Source organism: Sapajus apella, unplaced genomic scaffold (assembly GCF_009761245.1).
Source record: "Sapajus apella isolate SASKATOON/1434 unplaced genomic scaffold, GSC_monkey_1.0 scaffold14, whole genome shotgun sequence".
Classification (NCBI taxonomy): Eukaryota; Metazoa; Chordata; class Mammalia; order Primates; family Cebidae; genus Sapajus; species Sapajus apella.
In genome coordinates this window covers 3,483,006-3,501,584 of record NW_022436954.1, presented here as the reverse complement: position 1 = coordinate 3,501,584, position 18,579 = coordinate 3,483,006, and the positions used below count along the sequence as shown (strand labels likewise).

The window sequence follows — 18,579 nt, the reverse complement described above, 5'->3', positions numbered from 1 at the left end:
CCATCTTCTTCTTCAATATTGTCTTGGTTATTCTTGGCCTTTTGTTCTGTATACAATTTGGTGTCAGGTTTTCCACTTCCGTGAAAAGCCCTGGTGGGATTTTGATGGGAATTTGCAGTGAATTGATAGATTAATTTGAAAAGATGTGACACCTTTATGAAATTAATTCACCCACCTGGTAAAAACCCAGTGCACCACCCTGGCTCCAGCAGCTGCGGGGCCGGCGGGAGGGGACTGTGGGTGTGAGACAGAGGAAGGAAGGCATAAGTACTGGCCATGACCTCATGACCCACTGCAGCCACAGAGGGCCCCCCTCAATGTCTGTTGTGGCTTTGAGTTTTGCATAGTGGGAGGAAATTGTTTTTGCAAGGTGCAAAGTGGCCCCAGGAGGAAGAAAATGTAATAGAAGACAACTGCTCAACCTGTTTCTGATAATAAAAACTCAACGGTATTTTTCTTTTTCTTTTTGCTGATTTGTAAGGTGAGGCCTGGCGTTTCGAAAGCCTGAACCCTTGAGGAATGGGGAAGATGAGTTCCACATTTCTAACGGCTTAGAAGGGGTGTTGAAGGGGTGTGTAAGCTCTTCCTGGTGTCTGTCATCCCAAATAGCCATCAAGAGCTATGAGGAGCAAAAAAGAGCACACTAGAGCTTTTGTGTTAAGGGACAAAGGGGCGTAGGCAAGACTTCAGGTGACAACAGGGGGAGGGCAAAGGGCCAGTGCAGAAGTACTGCAGTTACCTAGCCCTGACCTTCTGGGTTTCTGGATGTGAGTTTGCTGCAGGGAGGCACTGGCAGGACTGGACCCAGGGGACTGGTACTGGTACCTGGGGCCTGCGCATGCCCAAGACCTCCCTTGTCCTCCCTGATGGAAACTGCAGACAGTGTCCAATGCGGCAGGATGATATATGCCACAGAGGGACCCTGAGACACTGGCAGACTGATAGGGAGTGGTCACACCAGGACGGCAGCATGCAGAGTATTCCCTGGCCCCCTAGGCCAGCAGGGAGAGAGGCCTGGGCCAGATGCATCATTAATTGCGATGCTTGCCTTAAATACATTCACTTCATCCTTTGGTTGTGATTGATAGACTTTACTCTTTCCAGTTTAAACTCATGGGAAAAAAGATTTCTACTTCAAGACAGCAGGGTGCCACCTGAAACCCACTGTCTTTCTCAAATACATCAACACCAGAGGAAAAAAACATTTTAATAACAAAATCTTGTCCACACAGATATAAAAGGGGAATTCTCTGTAAACCTGAAACAAGCCTCTCTCCAAAGGAAGGAAGCAGGAAGAAACCCGTAGCTCAGCGTGGGAGCTGCGTGTTAGCCAGGAAGCAGGACCCCAAGCAGGCTGAGCACACAAGGCTTGGGGCCAGGACCTTGGTCTGTGCCCAGGGCTGAGGGAGCAAAGCTGAGAACCCACGAGTGACTGAGGCCAGGTCTCCACCATGGGCCTGAGGCAGGGGGCCAGAAATGCCCTGTCAAATCACAAATGAATGGGGCTGATGCAGAACAGAGGAGTGCAGAATTTGGCAGGAAAGTGCTGAGGAAAACAGTGTACTCCGTTTTTTGTTTGTTTGTTTTGAGACAGAGTCCCCGCTGTCACTCAGGCTGGAGTGTAGTGGCAAGATCTCAGCTTACTGCAACCTCCGCCTCCCAGGTTCAAGCGATTCTCTTGCCTCAGCCTTCCCAGTAGTTGGGATTACAGGCACCTGCCACCACACCCGGCTAATTTTTTTTTTTTTTAAGTAGTGACAGGGTTTCTCCATGTTGGCTAGGCTGGTCTTGAACTCCTGACCTCAGGTGATCTGCCCACCTCAGCCTCCCAAAGTGCTGGGATTACAAGTGTGTGCTACTGTGACTGGCTGTATATTCTGTTTTTGTTTTTGCTTCATATTCAGGAAGGGAGATAGATTAATTACCTTTTGCTTTGAAACGAAATTTAGGTATGATCTAAAATTTAAGAGTAACCACTAAAAATAAAATTAAAATGTATAACTTCCAATCCAATAGTAGGGGAGAAGAGACTAGCACAAAGAAAATTCAATTCAACCAAAGACAAGAAAATAAAGAAGAAATAAAGAGAAAGAATGCTAAATAGAAATACAACATAACATGACAGATGTAAGTCCGACGGCATTTAACAATAAATGTAAGTAGGTCAAACTCTTTTTAAAAGACAAACGCTGTCTTTTAAATACAAACAAAATGAAATTTAACTAGATGTTGTTTTTAAGAGACTTTCCTAAAACAAGATTGAAAATAGAAAAAAATTTCCAAATACTGATGAAAAGAAAGTTTGTGTAACAGCATGAATATCAGAAGACATAGACCTCAAGGCAAAATCATTAGAGACATAGATAAATATTTCATATTGGAAAAATAACAATTGGCTGGCACAGTGGCTCATGCCTATAATCCATCACTTTGTGGGGCTGAGGCAGGCAGATCACTTGTGGTCATGAGTTCGAGAAAAAGTAACAATTTGGCCAGCACAGTGGCTCACACCTGTAATCCCAGCACTTTGGTAGGCTGAGGTGGGCGGATCACAAGGTCAGGAGACCAAGACCACCCTGGCTAACATGGTGAAGCCCTGTGTCTATTAAAAATACAAAAAAAATTAGCTGGGTATGGTGGTGGGCACCTGTAGTCCCAGCTGCTGGAGAGGCTGAGGCAGGAGAATCGCTTGGACCCAGGAGGTGGAGGCTGCAGTGAGCCGAGACCACACCACTGCACTCCAGCCTGGGTGACAGAGTGAGACTTCATCTCAAAAAAAAAAACCACACACACACACACACACACACACACAGAAATTAGCTGGGTGTGGTGGCACACACCTGTAATCCCAGTTACTCAGGAGGCTGAGGCATGAGAATTGCTTGAACCCAGGCACTAGAGGTTGCAATAAGCTAAGATCACACCACTGCATTCCAGCCTGAGTGACAGCAAGACTCCATCTCAAAGAAATAAAATGAAATAAAAAAGAAAAACCAGCAATTCACCAAAAAAACTTTCTTCATAAGTGATCAAACTTGGCTCAAGGAAATTGATAACCATAAAAGAAATGGAAATAGTGTTCCAGCCACCCCTAAGCAGAGGTCCCAGCTCCAGATAGCTTTACAATAAGTTCCAGCCATGCTTCAGGAAAGAGAGAATTTTTAGCCTTAGCAAACTCTTCCATTATGTGGAAAAAGATGGGAAGTGGCCCACCTCATTTTAAGGGGCTAGCATAATCTTGTAACAAAACTAAACAAGATCCCCCAGAGAAAGTAAAACTATAGGTTACCCTCTCTTGTGAGCACTGGTGTAAAAACTGAACAAAATGTTAGCAAAACAAATGCAGCAGGACAGTGAAATAACATTACACCATGACCAATTGGTGTTTATGCCCAGAATAAGAAAAAATAAGAATAGCAAGCACTTACACGGAGATTAAAACATTTAATGATCACAACACCAGCTTGAAACATAGAAAGGTCAAGGAACTTGCTCAGTGACATGCAGCTGATTAAGTGGAAGAATCCAAAATTAAGTCCAGATAGAATTCCTTCTGTGCTCTCAGCCACTGCACTCTGCAGCCCCGTTAGGTCAACAGATTAGAAAAATGATCAATGTGATTAACCACAGATTAAAGAAGAAAAACAACATCATCTCAGATGCAGAAAAAGCTTTCAGTGAAACTGAGCACAACTTCATGACAAAACTGTGCTCTCAAAGGGAATTTTCATAACATAATCATGATGTCTACCAAAAGCCTCAGCAAATCTCATACTTACTGTTATATGTAAATTTTCAGTGCTACAAAAGAAGTAGCACTCGAATATAAATTTTCTCAGCAAGGCAATTTACTTCTATAGAAGGGTGCATCTCACAGATGTAGCAATGGCGAGCACATACCTGGACAAGGGAGGGGAAGGCATTCTTATTCCTGACGCAGATAGCCCCTGCTGTGTCGTTCCCCTATTGGCTAGGGTTGGACAGCACTGTCCTAAGCGAATTCTGGTTGGCTATTTTAAAGAGAGCAGGGGTACCAGCTGGAGTAGTTTGGTGGGAAGGACGGTTACAGAACAGGTCAGAGCAGGCGACCAGGGGTGACTCAAGTCAAAGCAAGTGACCGGGGAACAGATGTGAATGCTGATTAGAACTGGCAGGAAAGTTGTTTACCAAAACTAGAGTCAAGGAGGTGCAGAGAACCAGGAACTTAAACTTTAAAATGGTGAATTAAAGAACAAGAAAGCTGAACATACTGACATACTGATTCTTGGAAGAGAAACTTGGAGTTCACTATATCTAACACTAATGATTGCTACGACAATTGTCACACATACTAATTGTTTTAAGATAAATAGACCAAAGTTCTCAGCATGTTTCACCTTCATGTCTGATAGGAGGAGACGCCCATTTCCAAGATGCCTCTGAGCAGCCAGGTAAGCCACACCCAGATCAGTTAGGGCAAATGGAATTTACAGCCCTGAACTACAATGACCTACACATCCAGTTTTTAAGCAAGCCATTTGGAAGCTAAAGGTACTTTCCTAAGACTGTAGTGGGTGGCATGAAAGAAATCTCTGGGTGATTGGAGGATACATATAGCAGAGGAGGACAATAAAAAAATGTCAGAAGACAGCTGTGGTGGTTCACGCCTGTAATCCCAGCACTTTGGGAGGCCAAGGCAGGTGGATCACCTGAGGTCAGGAGTTCGAGGCCAGCCTGATCAGCATGGTAAAACCCCATCTCTATTAGAAATACAAAATTAGCTGGGTGTGGAGATGCATGCCTATAATCCCAGCTACTCGGGAGGGTGAAAAAAAAAAAGATGTCAGAGAAGAGAGTAAGCTAGAGACTGGCGAATGTTTCCAACTGCCAGCATTATCTAACAAGGTTTAAGGTGTTATTGTTGAGAATGTCATCTCCCTTTGCACCTGGATCGACAGCTCTTTTCTGCAGTCACTCTGTCTGTATTTTATTTTTCACAAGTAGTTACTACTAATTAGGGGGAATATAATCAAAAGCCCACTCGCAGGAATTCTGTTTCTTAGCATCCAGTGAAAAACGTCTGGCCTAAGGACATCTGAAGGCACGCGATATGAAAAGCTAAAACAAAAAAATCTAACAAGTAGAACTGAGACCCTTAACAATGTCAACAAAAGGGTAAAACTCTGTATGGTATTTGAAGAGATGTATTCTTATGTATTTATTTATTTATTTATTCTGAGGTGGAGTGTCACTCTTGTTGCCCAGGCTGGAGTGCAATGGTATAATCTCAGCTCACTGCAACCTCCGACTCCTGGGTTCAAGTGATTTCCCTGCCTAAGCCTCCTGAGTACCTGGGATAACAGGTGCCCACTACCGTGCCTGGGTAATTTTTTGTATTTTTAGTAGAAATGGGGTTTAACCATGTTGGCCAGGCTGGTCTTAAACTCCTGACCTCAGGTGATCTGCCTGCCTCAGCTTCCAAAAGTGCTGGGTTTATAGGTGTGAGCCACTATGCCCCACCAAGATTTATTCTAAGTTGAATATGAGTGACTGGTGGTCTGTGACACAACTCTCAGGAGATCCTGAGCATGTGTGCCCAGGGTGGTTGGGCCACAATTTGATTTTATACATTTTAGGGAAACACAAGACATCAATTAATACATGTAAGATTCCAGACAATAGGAAGCAGGTCAGGGACTGCTTCCAGGTAGTAGGTGGATTTGAAGATTTTTCTGAATGGCAATCAGTTGTAAGAGTTATTATTAATAGAGAGGAATGTCTAGGTTACAAAGGGGTTGTGGAGACCAAGGTTTTATCATGCAGATAAAGCCTCCAGGTAGCAGGCTTCAGAGAGAACAGATCATCAATGTTCCTTATCGATGTTAAGAGTTGGTTCTATCAGTAATTGTGAAAGACGGGGGTATAATGAGGCATGTCCGGCTCCCCTTCTCATCTGGCCTGAACAAGCTTTGTAGGTTAACTTTGGAAAGCCCTTGTGAGAGGAGGGGTCCATTCACATGATTGGGAGGCTTCGAATTTTACTTTTGGTTTATAATATCAAACCTTTACACATTCCCATTAAAGTCACACCCCAGATAAGGCTGTCACCACTAATCAGCTTTATCTTGAAGATTTTAGTTGGTGCAATAATGAAAAGAAATAAGACACCCGATATTAGAAAGGAAGAGACGCAATCCTTACTGTTTCTCAACGCTCTCATCACCAGCAGAGAAAACAGAAAAGCAGGCTGGGTGCAGTGTCTCAAGCCTGTAGTCGTAGCACTTTGGGAGGCCGAGGTGGGAGAATCACCTGAGCCTGGGACGGCAAGGCTGCAGTGAGTTGTGATCATGCCACCGCACTCCAACCTATGTGATGGGGTGAGACTCTGTCTTGAAAAACAAAACAGCAAATACAACAAGAACAAAACAGGAAAGCTTGAGTGGATAAAATTTTATTTAATTTTTTACTTCCCACACTACACTGACGCAGGCTTTTAAAAATCATTTATTTAGTTAGTGTTTTGTTTTGTTTTTGAGACAGGGTCTCATTCTGTCACCCACGCTGGAGTGCAGAGGGGCTATTATGGCTCACTGCAGCCTCGCCTTCCCAGGCTCGAGCCATCTTTCCACCTCAGCGTCCCAAGGAGTTGGGATTGTAGGCGTGCACCACCACGGCTGGCTAATTTTTTTACCTTTTTTTTTTTTTTTTTCCATAGAGATGGGTCTCACTATGTTGCCCGGGCTGGTCTTGTACTCCTGGGCTCAAGTGATCCTCCCTCCTCAGCCTCCCAAAATGCTGGGGCTACAGGCGTGAGTGGCCATACCTGGCCTGGATAAACTTTCATAATAGCAAAGTCCATTAAGTGATCTAGACACAATATCAATAAAGGCAAATCAATAGTATTCCATTCACTAGCAACTACCAATTAGAAATGTAATCAGAAGAGATTACAAAAACATAAAACCACAAAATATCATATAACATTTCTGCATAAAAAATTACAGAATTGGGCCAGGTGTGGTGGATCAGGTCTGTAACCCCAGCACTTTGGTAGGCCAAGGAGGGTGGATCACGAGGTCAAGAGATTGAGACCATTCTGGCCAACATGGTGAAACTCTGTCTCTATTGAAAATACAAAAATTAGCTGGGTTTGGTGGCACGCACCTGTAGTCCCAGCTACTCGGGAGGCTGAGGCAGGAGAATTGCTTGAACCCAGGAGGTGGAGGTTGCAGTGAGCCGAGATCGCGCCACTGCACTCCAGCCTGGCGATAGAGCGAGACGCTGTCTCAAAAAAAAAAAAAAAAAAAAAACCAACAGAATTAAAAAACAATTCTCAATCTTTAGTGAAAGAGCTAAAGGATGTGAAACAATGGGAGTAGCCACATTCTTGGGCGGGCAGACGCATGATGATAAAGACAAGGTTCTTCTCTGAATTCATCTGTGATCCTGTGCACGAAGTTAAACACTCTTGGGACATTTGCTTGTGTCAGGCGTGGCTCTGAGCACTTTACAAGCATCTCATTTACTTTTCTCAGTCACTCTAACCATCACTCCTTTAGGGTATATGTTATCTGCATTTTCCACTTGAGGAAACTGAGACAAGGGAATAAAATCTTATTGGTAGGAAGTGGCAGAAGCAGGATTTTGAATCCAAGCCCTTAACCTTAAAGCTTTGTTGTCCCTTGCAGATAATCATGTTTCTAAATCTATTTGTACTAAACTGGACTAATCTCAAAAACATCGTGTTGAATGAAAAAAGCAAGGTGTAGACTCGTTACATCGAAATACTAGGCTGAGTGCAGCAGCTCATGCCTGTAATCCCAGGACTTTGGGGGGCAAAGCCAGAGGATCGCTTGAGCCTACAAGTTCAAGACCAGACTGGACAACATAGTGAGCCCTTCTGTATACACTAAAAACCAAAACAAAAAAACTAGCTGCTGGGTGCGATGGCTCACGTCTATAATCCCAGCACTTTGGGAGGTTGAGGCAGGTAGATCATGAGGCCAGGAGTTCAAGACCATCCTGATGAAACCCGTCTCTACTAAAAATATAAAAGTTAGTTGGGCATGGTGGTCAGTGCCTGTAATTCCAGCTACTGAGGAGGCTGAGGCAGAGAATTCCTTGAACCCGGGAGGCGGAGGTTGCTGTGAGCCAAGATCATGCCACTGCACTCCAGCCTGGGCAACAGAGCAAGACTCTGTCTCAAAAAAAAAAAAAAAAAAAATTAGCCCAGTATGGTGGTGCACACTTTTGGTTCCAGCTATTCAGGAGGCTGAGGTGGGAAGATCACTTGAGGCTGGGAGGTCAAGGCTGCAGTGAGCCATGATCATGCCACTGCACTCCAGCCTGGGTGAGAAGAGTGGGACCTATCTCAAACAAAACAAACAAAATACCATTACTGCAAACAAAAAGCACCAAACACAGCTGGGCGAAGTGGCTCACGCCTGTAATCCCAGCACTTTGGGAGACTGAGATGGGTGGATCACAAAGTCAGGAATTCAAGACCAGCCTGGCCGAGATGGTGAAACCTCGTCTCTACTAAAATTACAAAAAATGGGCGCAGTGGCAGGTGCCTGTAATCCCAGCTACTCAGGAAGCTGAGGCAGGAGAATCGCTTCAACCCGGGTGGCAGAGATTGTGGTGAGCCAGATCGTGCCACTACACTCCAGACTCCAGCCTGGGTGACAGAGTTAGACTCTGTCTAAAAAAAAAAATTTAAAAAAAAGGACCAAACACTCATATTTTTCTGTGGCAATTGTGTCATCCTGGGCAGGCCACTCAGCATTGCTGATACTTTGCTTTTGAAAATAGGGCTCATTATTCCTGAGCCTGGGGTTTTGGAGGATTAAGGAGGTAAGTATATGCATAAGTAAAATAATTTTTTAAAGGATTGGAAGATGATATCAGATTCAACAGCATTTGGCTCCAAGACGGTAGGAAAGGACTTTATAGTTTTTTTGTAAAGGTCTAAATTTTTAAGAACCAGTATATTAATATGCTACTGTGAAGTATTTTTAAATCACCTAGAAAACCAGCTGGGCACAGTGGTCATGCCTGTAATCCCAGCATTTTGGGAGGCTAAAGTGTGTGGATCACCTAAGGTCAGGAGTTCGAGACCAGCCTGGTTAACATGGTGAAACCCTGTGTCTACTAAAAATACAAAAATTACCCGGGTGTGGTGGTGGGTGCCTGTAATCCCAGCTACTTGGGAGGCTGAGGCAGGAAAATCGCTTGAATCTGGGAGGCGGAGCATGCAGTGAGCTGATCACACCGCTGCACTCCAGCCTGGGTGACAAGAGTGAGACTCCATCTCAACAAATAAATAAATATTTTTAAAAAATAAAATCACCTAGAAACAATAATGAGTATTGTCTGTGTGGTCATAATATGTTATTACTTTTTTCTTGCTTTTTCAGTATTTCTTCAATTTCAAACACAGGAAAAAATTGATGTTTTTTCATTTTCCAAATACAATATTTGATTATAATATTAAGTAAGTCCTTCCCTTGAGAAGCTCTGTGCTGGGGGTTGGAGAAGATCTGATTATGCCTTACTCACACTGGGCGTGACAATATGTGCTCGAAATAGTTGTATGGGGTTGTTGTAGGACCAACAGGTTTGTATGCCCGTATGTATGCAGTAACAGACCAATTACACTGAGACAGCAGGGTTTGCAGCAGAGAAAGAGTTTAATGATTGCAGGGCACCAAGTTTGGAGATGGGAGGAGACCTTCAAATCCATCTCCCTTTGGGCTGGGTTTTTTAAGGAGATTGTGGAGGGCACGGGGCTCAAAATTTGGGACTGTTGATTCTTGGAGCAAGGGGCATGAAATCATTGGGATTGGAAACTGCATTCTTTGGTGAGCCAGCTCCTCATGGGGACCAGCTGAGTCAGTAGTTTTATCAGCGTGCAGGACCTGAAGGGATATTTCAAAAGGAAAATTTAACATTTCATGTTCAAATTGTTACTTATACAGCAGTTAAGGGGCGCTAACATCTAGGGTCTTTGTGACTCTAGGACAATAGGCACACAGTGGCCATGAGGAAGTGGGTCAGGGAGCGGCTGACCTTAGGATAAATGCTGAAGGTGCTGCAGGCTTGGTTTATTTTCATCTTTCCCCCTTACTTCTTCCCTAATTGATTTTATAAAGTGTACAGGGACGGTCGTAGGGTGGTTGCAGAAAGCTTCCTGGGGGAGGTGACGTGCAAAGGGCTCTTCTTAGGAGGAGTAGGGCCAAGTCGAGAGGAAGACAGATCCTCTGGCACAGACCCAGCTTGTATGGGCAAAACCATAGGAGCTGGAACTGGGGAGGCTGACAGGTGGCAGCCACAAAGGACCTTGAATGCCAGGACAAAGAGCCTTGAGCTTTGTTCCAAGGGCAGTGAGGAACCACAGAAACTCTTAGGCAGGTAAGGGACAAAATGGGTCTGAGGTTTATAATAATCCCACTGTTCCGTGTTTGCAGAGAAGTGGGGAAGAGCCAAGATGTGAGAGTGGGGGAACCCCCAGGACACATTGTTAATTTAAGGTGAGAGATGGCAGGGCCACAGCCACCTGTCACTGTGCAGGGAATGTTTGGACAGGAAAGTTGACCAGATAGACACAGTAGATCTGGGGCTGGTGGGACAGGGGGCTGCCCTTGATACTGCCTGGCTTGTGGCCTGGAGGCTGGTGGGGGAGGCAGATACACGGAGTGACACAGGAAGGGATGAGTGCTGAGGTGGTGAGGGCCAGCATCTGGGACGCTGCAGAGGAGGCTCTGGAGATGACACTGGAGTGTATCACCTTCTTCACTTGAGGAGCCTGGCAAGCGGGTGCTCTAGTGGGTGGGGACCAGTGGGGGATTTGTCATTAGAAGATCTCAGGCCAAGTTCTGGCAGTTATGTCATCCTGGGCAGGCCACTCAGCATTGCTGATACTCTGCTTCTGAAAACAGGGCTCATCATTCCTGAGCCTGGGGTTTTGGAGGATTAAGGAGGTAACACGGAGCAAGTGCTTAGCCCAGAGCCTGGACTGAAGGAACAGGGGATCCTGCCCTTCACTCTCCCTTTCCCATCCCCCTCATGCCCAGCATCTCCTGTCCCCATCATCTCCAACTGCCTCTCCCTTAGCCTGTATTCCTTTGACCCAGTTAGAAAGAGATGAGGAAGGAATCCACCCCCTGGCTCTGACCTGCCCCCCTTGTTCTGATCCAAAGGGAGGGATCTGAGGACTCAGGTCTGAGCCTGGATTAGCTGTGTAATCCACAGCTTTGCCTTGGCAACCTCTTTCCCTGCCCAAGAGAGGGGGCCTGGGGCTGGCAGCCAGGACTCTTGGGCTCTGGGCCTGATGCTACCCTACCTGTCTGGGAAACCTCAGACAGGGCAGAGATGCTCTTGATGCCTCTCTTGGGAATGTCACTGACGTCCACAGTGACTGTCACATGCATGTCAGTTGTTCTGTGGGTTTGCTGTGTGCGGGGTACTGTGGGAGTGAACAAGGGCCTAGATTCCAGTCCAGCTCCACCACTCAGCAGCTTCATGCCCACAGACAACGGATGAAATCCCCCTGAGCATAAGTTTTTTCATGGACAAAACAGAGCGAACCCCATGCAGCGTTCTCGTGGGGTATGTGAGAAAATAGGGGCAAAGGAGTTTTGTAAATAGCACATTTTAGAGAGATTTAAAAGGAAGATTACAGCGCGAGAGAACAGAGATGGTTCCTCCTCATGAAGACTGGAAAAGAGCTGGAGAGGGCAGGCCAAAAAGTCACTCTTATCATGAGACCACAGCAAAGGGTACCAGGAAACTGAAAAAGACGAGTTCATCAGGCTTCCAAGACCTCCTGGGAAGGCAAAGGACAGAGGGACCTCCTCAGGTCAGGGAAAACCAAGGGAGAGGGGCAGCTACACAAACGCCCTAAAGCCCTAACGGGGTCTGGGGGGTTGGGGGTGGGATTCGCAGCAGTGGCCTGGGCGTGATGACCATGGTGAAGGACGAGGTCGCAGAACCCTTGAATCCTGGACCAGTGGCTGATTCCAAAGGCAGCAGGGACATGCCAGGATTTGGAGCAGAAGCACAAAGTCCTGGACTCTCCTGACAAGGGCTGAGAGAACTCAGTGGCGCCAGCAAGAGGACGTGTCATGCACGGACCATCTCCATCCTCTCTGCCTCACCCCAGCCTAGGACTCCGTGAGAGGTCCTCTGGGAAGAACCCCGCGAACAACCCCTTCCCCCCGCCTGCCTTGGAATCAGCAATCCTTCCCCGAGCGCACGGACGCCCGGCGTGGGGAAGGCCACAGTCCGGCAGGGCTCGGACTTGGACAGAATAATTGCAACGTAGTCATGAGGATCAGGCTGTGACCTGCCTGACCTTTCCCGCCTCCTACGACACACTGATGCATACGGCAGGTGCACACTAAACGCCGAACGTGTAGAAAGCGGAACACCCAGAAGAAGGCGACATGCGAGGTTTGTTTACTTGTGGCATGAAAGGCTGGGAGCCGGCGGGCGTAGTCCACAAAGTGGAACCGGCTGAGGAGGGAGCGAAAGAGCGGTGGGGACAGCCGCTGCTAAATGCCCGCGTCGCGGAGGGAGGAAGGCGGGACCCAGGCCGGGGGGACCACATCTCCCAGAAGCCCCAGCGCCAAGCAGGCACTGGCCTCGGAGCCCTCCCTCAAGGAGGCGGGGCCGCGGGCGGAGAGGAAGGGGCGCGGCGAAGCCGGTGCGCGGCGCTGGCGTCGAGCGCGTGACGTCTTTCCTGTGCGCCCCCTAGCGTCTCTGTCGCGCAGGTTTCTCAGCATCTATTCTGTGAAGGTGACAGCGTGAGGTGACCCAGCTGGCCCCCCGCGATGCTGGCGGCACGGCGGCTGCTCGGCGGGTCGCTCCCCGCTCGGGTATCTGTGCGTTTCAGCGGCGACACGGTGAGGCCCGGCCTGGCTGGGGCCAGGGGTTTTCGGGGCCGGGTCTCGCGGCCGCGCCTATGCACGAGCAGTCCCTGGGGTCTATAGTGGCCTCTGGAGAACCCTTCTCCCCAGGCCAGGTAGGAAGGCTCCCTCTCCTACCTAGTTGAAGTAGGGGAATGGGTCCCAACGGGGGGCCGACTCCCTCGGCCCTCCGGCTCGCTGACTTCCCTTGTTTCACAGTCCTCCGCCGGGCGTAAGTTCTGCAGGTTATGAAGCGCCCTAGTCTTGCATTCCCTCCTTGCTACAGCCTTGTAGGGCGTGAAGGGGTCATTGCCCCATTTAGGGATGCGTACCTTCTGATTTCCCGTCCACTGCTCTGCGCCCTGCAGTGACTGAAAAGTGCTTTTAAAGGGGTGGGAATCCCGTCGCCCTCAGCTGGGGCGCTCTCCCCTGTGTCGTGGGGCTCATTTTCACCCCAAGTGAGCCCCTCCATCACCTGTGTGCCCTAGCGAGGCATTTCTTTCCCATCAGTAAACACATTTTGCCTCTTCAGCCGAGTTGGGAACACAAAGGCCCCTGGCCTCACCAAGCTTCGGTCCAGGAGGGGAGCCAAGCAAGCAAAGGGCCGTGGCACCACAGTCGGCTTTCAGGGCAGTGTGGTGCTGTGATGCAGGTGTGGGCCTTGGCCACCGACAGACCTGGGCTCAAATTCCACCTGTTGCTTTTGACTGTGAGGTCTTCCATAAGTTCCTTTTGCTCTGAGCCTCAGTTTTCCCCTCTGTGAAATAGAGGAAATCATTCCTGTCAGACTTGTTTTGAGGTTGAAATGGGATTTTGGATGTAAAATGCTTCTGTCCAGTACCTGCTAAACAAAATGCCTACTAATGGCTGGGCGCAGCGGCTCATGCCTGGAATCCCAGCACTTTGGGAGGCTGAGATAAGCAGATCACTTGAGGTCAGGAGTTCGAGACCATCCTGGCCAATATGGTGAAACCCCATCTCTACTAAAAATGCAAAATTATCCAGGCCTGGTGGCAAGTGCCTGTAACCCCAGCTATCCAGAGGCTGAGGTGTAAGAATCACTTGAACCCGGGAGGCAGAGGTTGCATGAGCTGAGATCTCAGCAGTGCACTTCAGCCTGGGTGGCAGAGCAAGAATCCGTCTCAAAAAAAAAAAACGCTTACTAAGTGGCAGTGGTAGCTGTGATACTATAGATGCTTCCCTATCCCTAGCCCATCTCCTGCTAAATAGGGGGACCCAAGATTCTGTAGCTCATGGCCCCAGAGCGCTGCTGGGCCTCCTGACCCTCTGTCTCCCCAGACAGCACCCAAGAAAACCTCATTTGGCTCGCTGAAGGATGAAGACCGGATATTCACGAACCTGTATGGCCGTCATGACTGGAGGTGAGACAGTGCCCTTAGCCTGCTGGGTCCCAGAGCAAGGCGTCCCCTTCACTGCCTTCCCTGCTCTGTCCAGGCTGAAAGGTGCCCTGAGTCGAGGTGACTGGTACAAGACAAAGGAGATCCTGTTGAAGGGGCCTGACTGGATCCTGGGCGAGATCAAGACATCGGGTTTGCGGGGCCGTGGAGGTGCTGGCTTTCCCACGGGCCTCAAGTGGAGCTTCATGAATAAGCCCTCAGATGGCAGGTGTGGGTGAGGGTGGGGCAGATGTGGCTGTGGGAGAGACCTTGTAGGTGGCTGAGGCTTCCCTGGGCCTTTGGGCTCTTTCCTCAGAGACATAGCATGAACGAGGTAGGCATATGTTCCCCAGGCCTTACGTGGATGGGACTTACTCTGTGGACTTCCACAGGGGAGACTTATGCAGCAGAATCCATGTATGATATTGACTCAGGCAGACTTAGTTCAAATCCTAGTTCTGCCTCCTAAACATAGAGCTTTGGGCAATTTCCCGGCCTTTGTGAACCTTAGGTTCCTTTTTGTAAATAGCACAGTAATATCATTCAAGAATTAAAGAGATAATGTTCCTACAGTTTTGGCCTATACGCTGGTTGGCACACAAAGCAAATGATAAACGTCACCTGCCTTACCTCCTTTTGGTTTTGGTGTTGGAGCTTGAGGAATACTCTTTGTCACCAAGAGAAGAATCTGGCTCTCAGGGGCAGACACAAGGAGAGATTTTTGAATGAGCTGAATGAAGACCTTTCTTGTGGTTGTAGCTGCCCAAAGAGGGAACAGGCAGTGAGCTCCCTGTCATTGGTGGGGAGCAAGCAGAGCCCTGGGACATGTTGGGAGGGCACGGAAGGATTGGCTGTCAGAGGAGACATCTTTGAGGCCTCCCTGGGTGGAGTGGGGTGGCATGGAGTTGAAGACTCAGTGCTGGTGGCCCCGTATCCTGTCTGACCTGTGGACCCTGCAGGCCCAAGTATCTGGTGGTGAACGCAGATGAGGGGGAGCCGGGCACCTGCAAAGACCGGGAGATAATGCGCCATGATCCTCACAAGCTGGTGGAAGGCTGCCTGGTGGGGGGCCGGGCCATGGGCGCCCGCGCTGCCTATATCTATATCCGAGGGGAGTTCTACAATGAGGCCTCCAATCTGCAGGTGAGCAGGAGAGACGTGGACAGATAAGGTGCTCAGTGTACACTCACGCCCCTCACCTGGCACAGTTCTTGGGTGTTAGCACCTGCATGCATCCCAAATGGGACTTGACTCCCAAAGCCGCCTTCCAGGGCTCCTAATGCTGCTGGTATAAAAAAATTTTTTTTTTTTGCTTCAAAAATACAGTATTTATTAAAATAACAAGTACAGTAGCAAGAAGAAAGAAACTAAATGGAACTATATGTTTAGGAAGAGAGCTGAATAATTATGAATATAAACAATTGCTATTTGAAGAAAATACATTATGTTCATTGCTTGGGACCATGAATAATATATCTGTAGGAAATATAGAAAAATATAATAGGTTAAGACAATAAGGGTATAGGCAATTACTTTTTTTTTTTTTTTTTTGGAGACAGTCTCACTCTGTTGCCCAGGCTGGAATGCAGTGGCGTGATCTCAGCTTACTGCAACCTCCACCTCCCTGGTTCAAGTGATTCCTTGCCTCGGCTTCCTGTGTAGCTGGAATTATAGGTGCTTGCCACCATGCCCAGCTAATTTTGCATTTTTAGTAGAGATGGGGTTTCACCAATGTTGGCCAGGCTGGTTTCACTCCTGACCTTAGGCAATCCACCTGCCTTGGACTCCCAAAGTGCTGGGATTATAGGAGTGAGCCACCGCACCTGGCCTACATTTTTATTTTTAATTTTATAAAGACTTATTTTTCCTTACAAACTGGGGTAGTTAGGAGACCTGATAATATCTACTTTGCTTTTATTTTCTTGGCATCAAAGCAGCTTACTTATGTGTTCTTTGCATGTCTGTTTCAGATCAGTCAAGTTTTTCATTTTGTTTTACTATTCATAGCAGGAGCATTAGGAGCCTCACCATGGGAGGCCTTCAAGGGCTTCATGACTCCTGAAGTTATAGGCTGGCTACTGGGCTGGGGTGGGCTGGGGAACTCACACCTTTGTCCTGCAGGTGGCCATCCGAGAGGCCTATGAGGCAGGTCTGATTGGCAAGAATGCCTGTGGCTCTGGCTATGATTTTGACGTGTTTGTGGTGCGCGGGGCTGGGGCCTACATCTGTGGAGAGGAGACAGCACTCATCGAGTCCATCGAGGGCAAGCAGGGCAAGCCCCGCCTGAAGCCCCCCTTCCCCGCAGACGTGGGTAAGGCCCGGCATGATCCTGGGTCACACTGTGTCCTGTGACACCCAGGATGTGGCTAGGCTCCCCGTGGGTTGTTCTTTAGGGATTCCTGAGTGCTTTCCGGACTGGGGCCAGATAGAGAGTAGGCTGGCCACAACACACAGGCTCCCCCAGGGCCGCCTGCAGTCCCTCCTGCCTCGGCACTGTCCGTGCTGCTCTGTGGCTCCACCTCCACAGGGCCTGTTCTGGGGCTAAGGGCGTGGTGGTGAGCGAGGCAGTGCGGCACCTCTGGAGCGTGGGGTCCAGCAGGGATAAGAATGATGAGGAGATATTGGAGCAGGGGCTCTGCCATGGGAGCAGGACCCTGGGACACACCCCCCTGCTAGGAAATCTGCGTCACCCCCAGCAGCCACCAGTTCTCTTCCCATTTCCCCGAAGGAGTGTTTGGCTGCCCCACAACTGTGGCCAACGTGGAGACAGTGGCAGTGTCCCCCACCATCTGCCGCCGTGGGGGTACCTGGTTTGCTGGCTTTGGCAGAGAGCGCAACTCAGGCACCAAACTATTCAACATCTCTGGCCACGTCAACCACCCTTGCACTGTGGAGGAGGAGATGTCGGTGCCCCTGAAGGAGCTGATTGAGAAGCATGCTGGTAAGGCCTGGGGCCAGTGAGGCGTGTGGGGGGCAGGGGAGCGCGGGTGTCCAGGAAGAGAGCCTGGGCGGGAGGGCTCAGGAGACGGGGCTGACGAAGGGACTGGGCTCAGGACTGGGCTCAGGACTAGGCAGGTGTGCCAGCTCCAGCACTGACCCCGTATCCCTTTGGGGACTGACTTGGGGCCCCAGGGGGTGTCACTGGTGGCTGGGACAACCTCCTTGCTGTGATCCCTGGTGGCTCGTCTACCCCACTGATCCCCAAGTCTGTGTGTGAGACTGTGCTGATGGACTTCGACGCACTGGTGCAAGCACAGACAGGCCTGGGCACAGCCGCGGTGATCGTCATGGACCGCTCGGTAAGGGCTCACACACCAGCCTGGTCCTTGCCATATGCCCTCCCTGGACCTCCCAGAAAACCCTCTTGCTAGCATTTAGGCCTCAGTTGCTGTAGGCTGAGATAGAAGCAAGGTGGGAGAGGAGGGAAGAAGGCTGCTCTGGGGAGAATGCCCCGGAGTCTGGGCAGCACAGGGGGCCAGGGAGGCTGGAGGAGGCCAGATGCTGGGTGGGCTGGGAAGAGCTTCTTGAACTGGGGGAGGGGCTGCTGCTAGGGGGCTGAGGCCCAGGCTTCTGTCTGGCCCTGGGTGCCTGCTGATTGCCCCTCATCACCCAGACGGACATCGTGAAAGCTATCGCCCGCCTCATTGAGTTCTATAAGCACGAGAGCTGTGGCCAGTGCACCCCATGCCGCGAGGGTGAGCATCGGGCAGGTTGGGGGGGTTTGCTTGCCGTGGCCTCACTTAACCTCCACCCCACCATGTGGCCCTCACCCCTCAAGTGCCGCCCCACATCCTGGCTAGGGAGACCATCAGGCCCTCTCTTGTGGCTGTGGCTGCAGGTGTGGACTGGATGAACAAGGTGATGGCTCGTTTTGTGAGGGGCAATGCCCAGCCAGCCGAGATCGACTCCCTGTGGGAGATTAGCAAGCAGATCGAAGGCCACACCATCTGCGCTCTGGGTGACGGGGCCGCCTGGCCTGTGCAGGTACTTGCTGCCCTTCTGCACAGCACGGAGGGTGGGTGGCGCCAGGGGCCCAGGGTGTTGGGGGATTTTTGGACTCTTGTTTCACTGTCTCCCTCCACCGACCCCAGGGTCTGATCCGCCACTTTCGGCCGGAGCTCGAGGAGCGGATGCAGCGGTTTGCCCAACAGCACCAGGCCCAGCAGACTGCCTGTTAGCCTGCCACCCTGGCCTGCTGTCCTGCGTCTGTCCGTCTGGAATGCTGGACAATAAAGCGAGTGCTGCCCACCCTCTGCTGCAGCTGCTGTGACTGTGCTCTTACCCGTTACCCAGCACAG

The 18,579-nt window shown here is 49.5% G+C and overlaps 1 protein-coding gene and 1 pseudogene across 1 annotated transcript; one reads left to right on the top strand and one right to left on the bottom strand.

Moving 5' to 3' along the window:
- Positions 1-9,734: 9,734 nt before the first annotated feature.
- Positions 9,735-12,653, bottom strand: LOC116554628 (annotated as a pseudogene).
- An 8-nt stretch (positions 12,654-12,661) lies between these two features.
- On the top strand, positions 12,662-18,534 carry NDUFV1 (NADH:ubiquinone oxidoreductase core subunit V1). Its single transcript, XM_032282635.1, has 10 exons — positions 12,662-12,881; positions 14,184-14,266; positions 14,340-14,510; positions 15,241-15,424; positions 16,403-16,592; positions 17,010-17,222; positions 17,414-17,580; positions 17,895-17,976; positions 18,120-18,265; positions 18,373-18,534. The coding sequence occupies exons 1-10, from the start codon at positions 12,810-12,812 to the stop codon at positions 18,457-18,459; spliced, it is 1,395 nt and encodes a 464-aa protein (XP_032138526.1). The 5' UTR covers positions 12,662-12,809; the 3' UTR covers positions 18,460-18,534.
- The last annotated feature ends 45 nt before the right edge of the window (positions 18,535-18,579 follow it).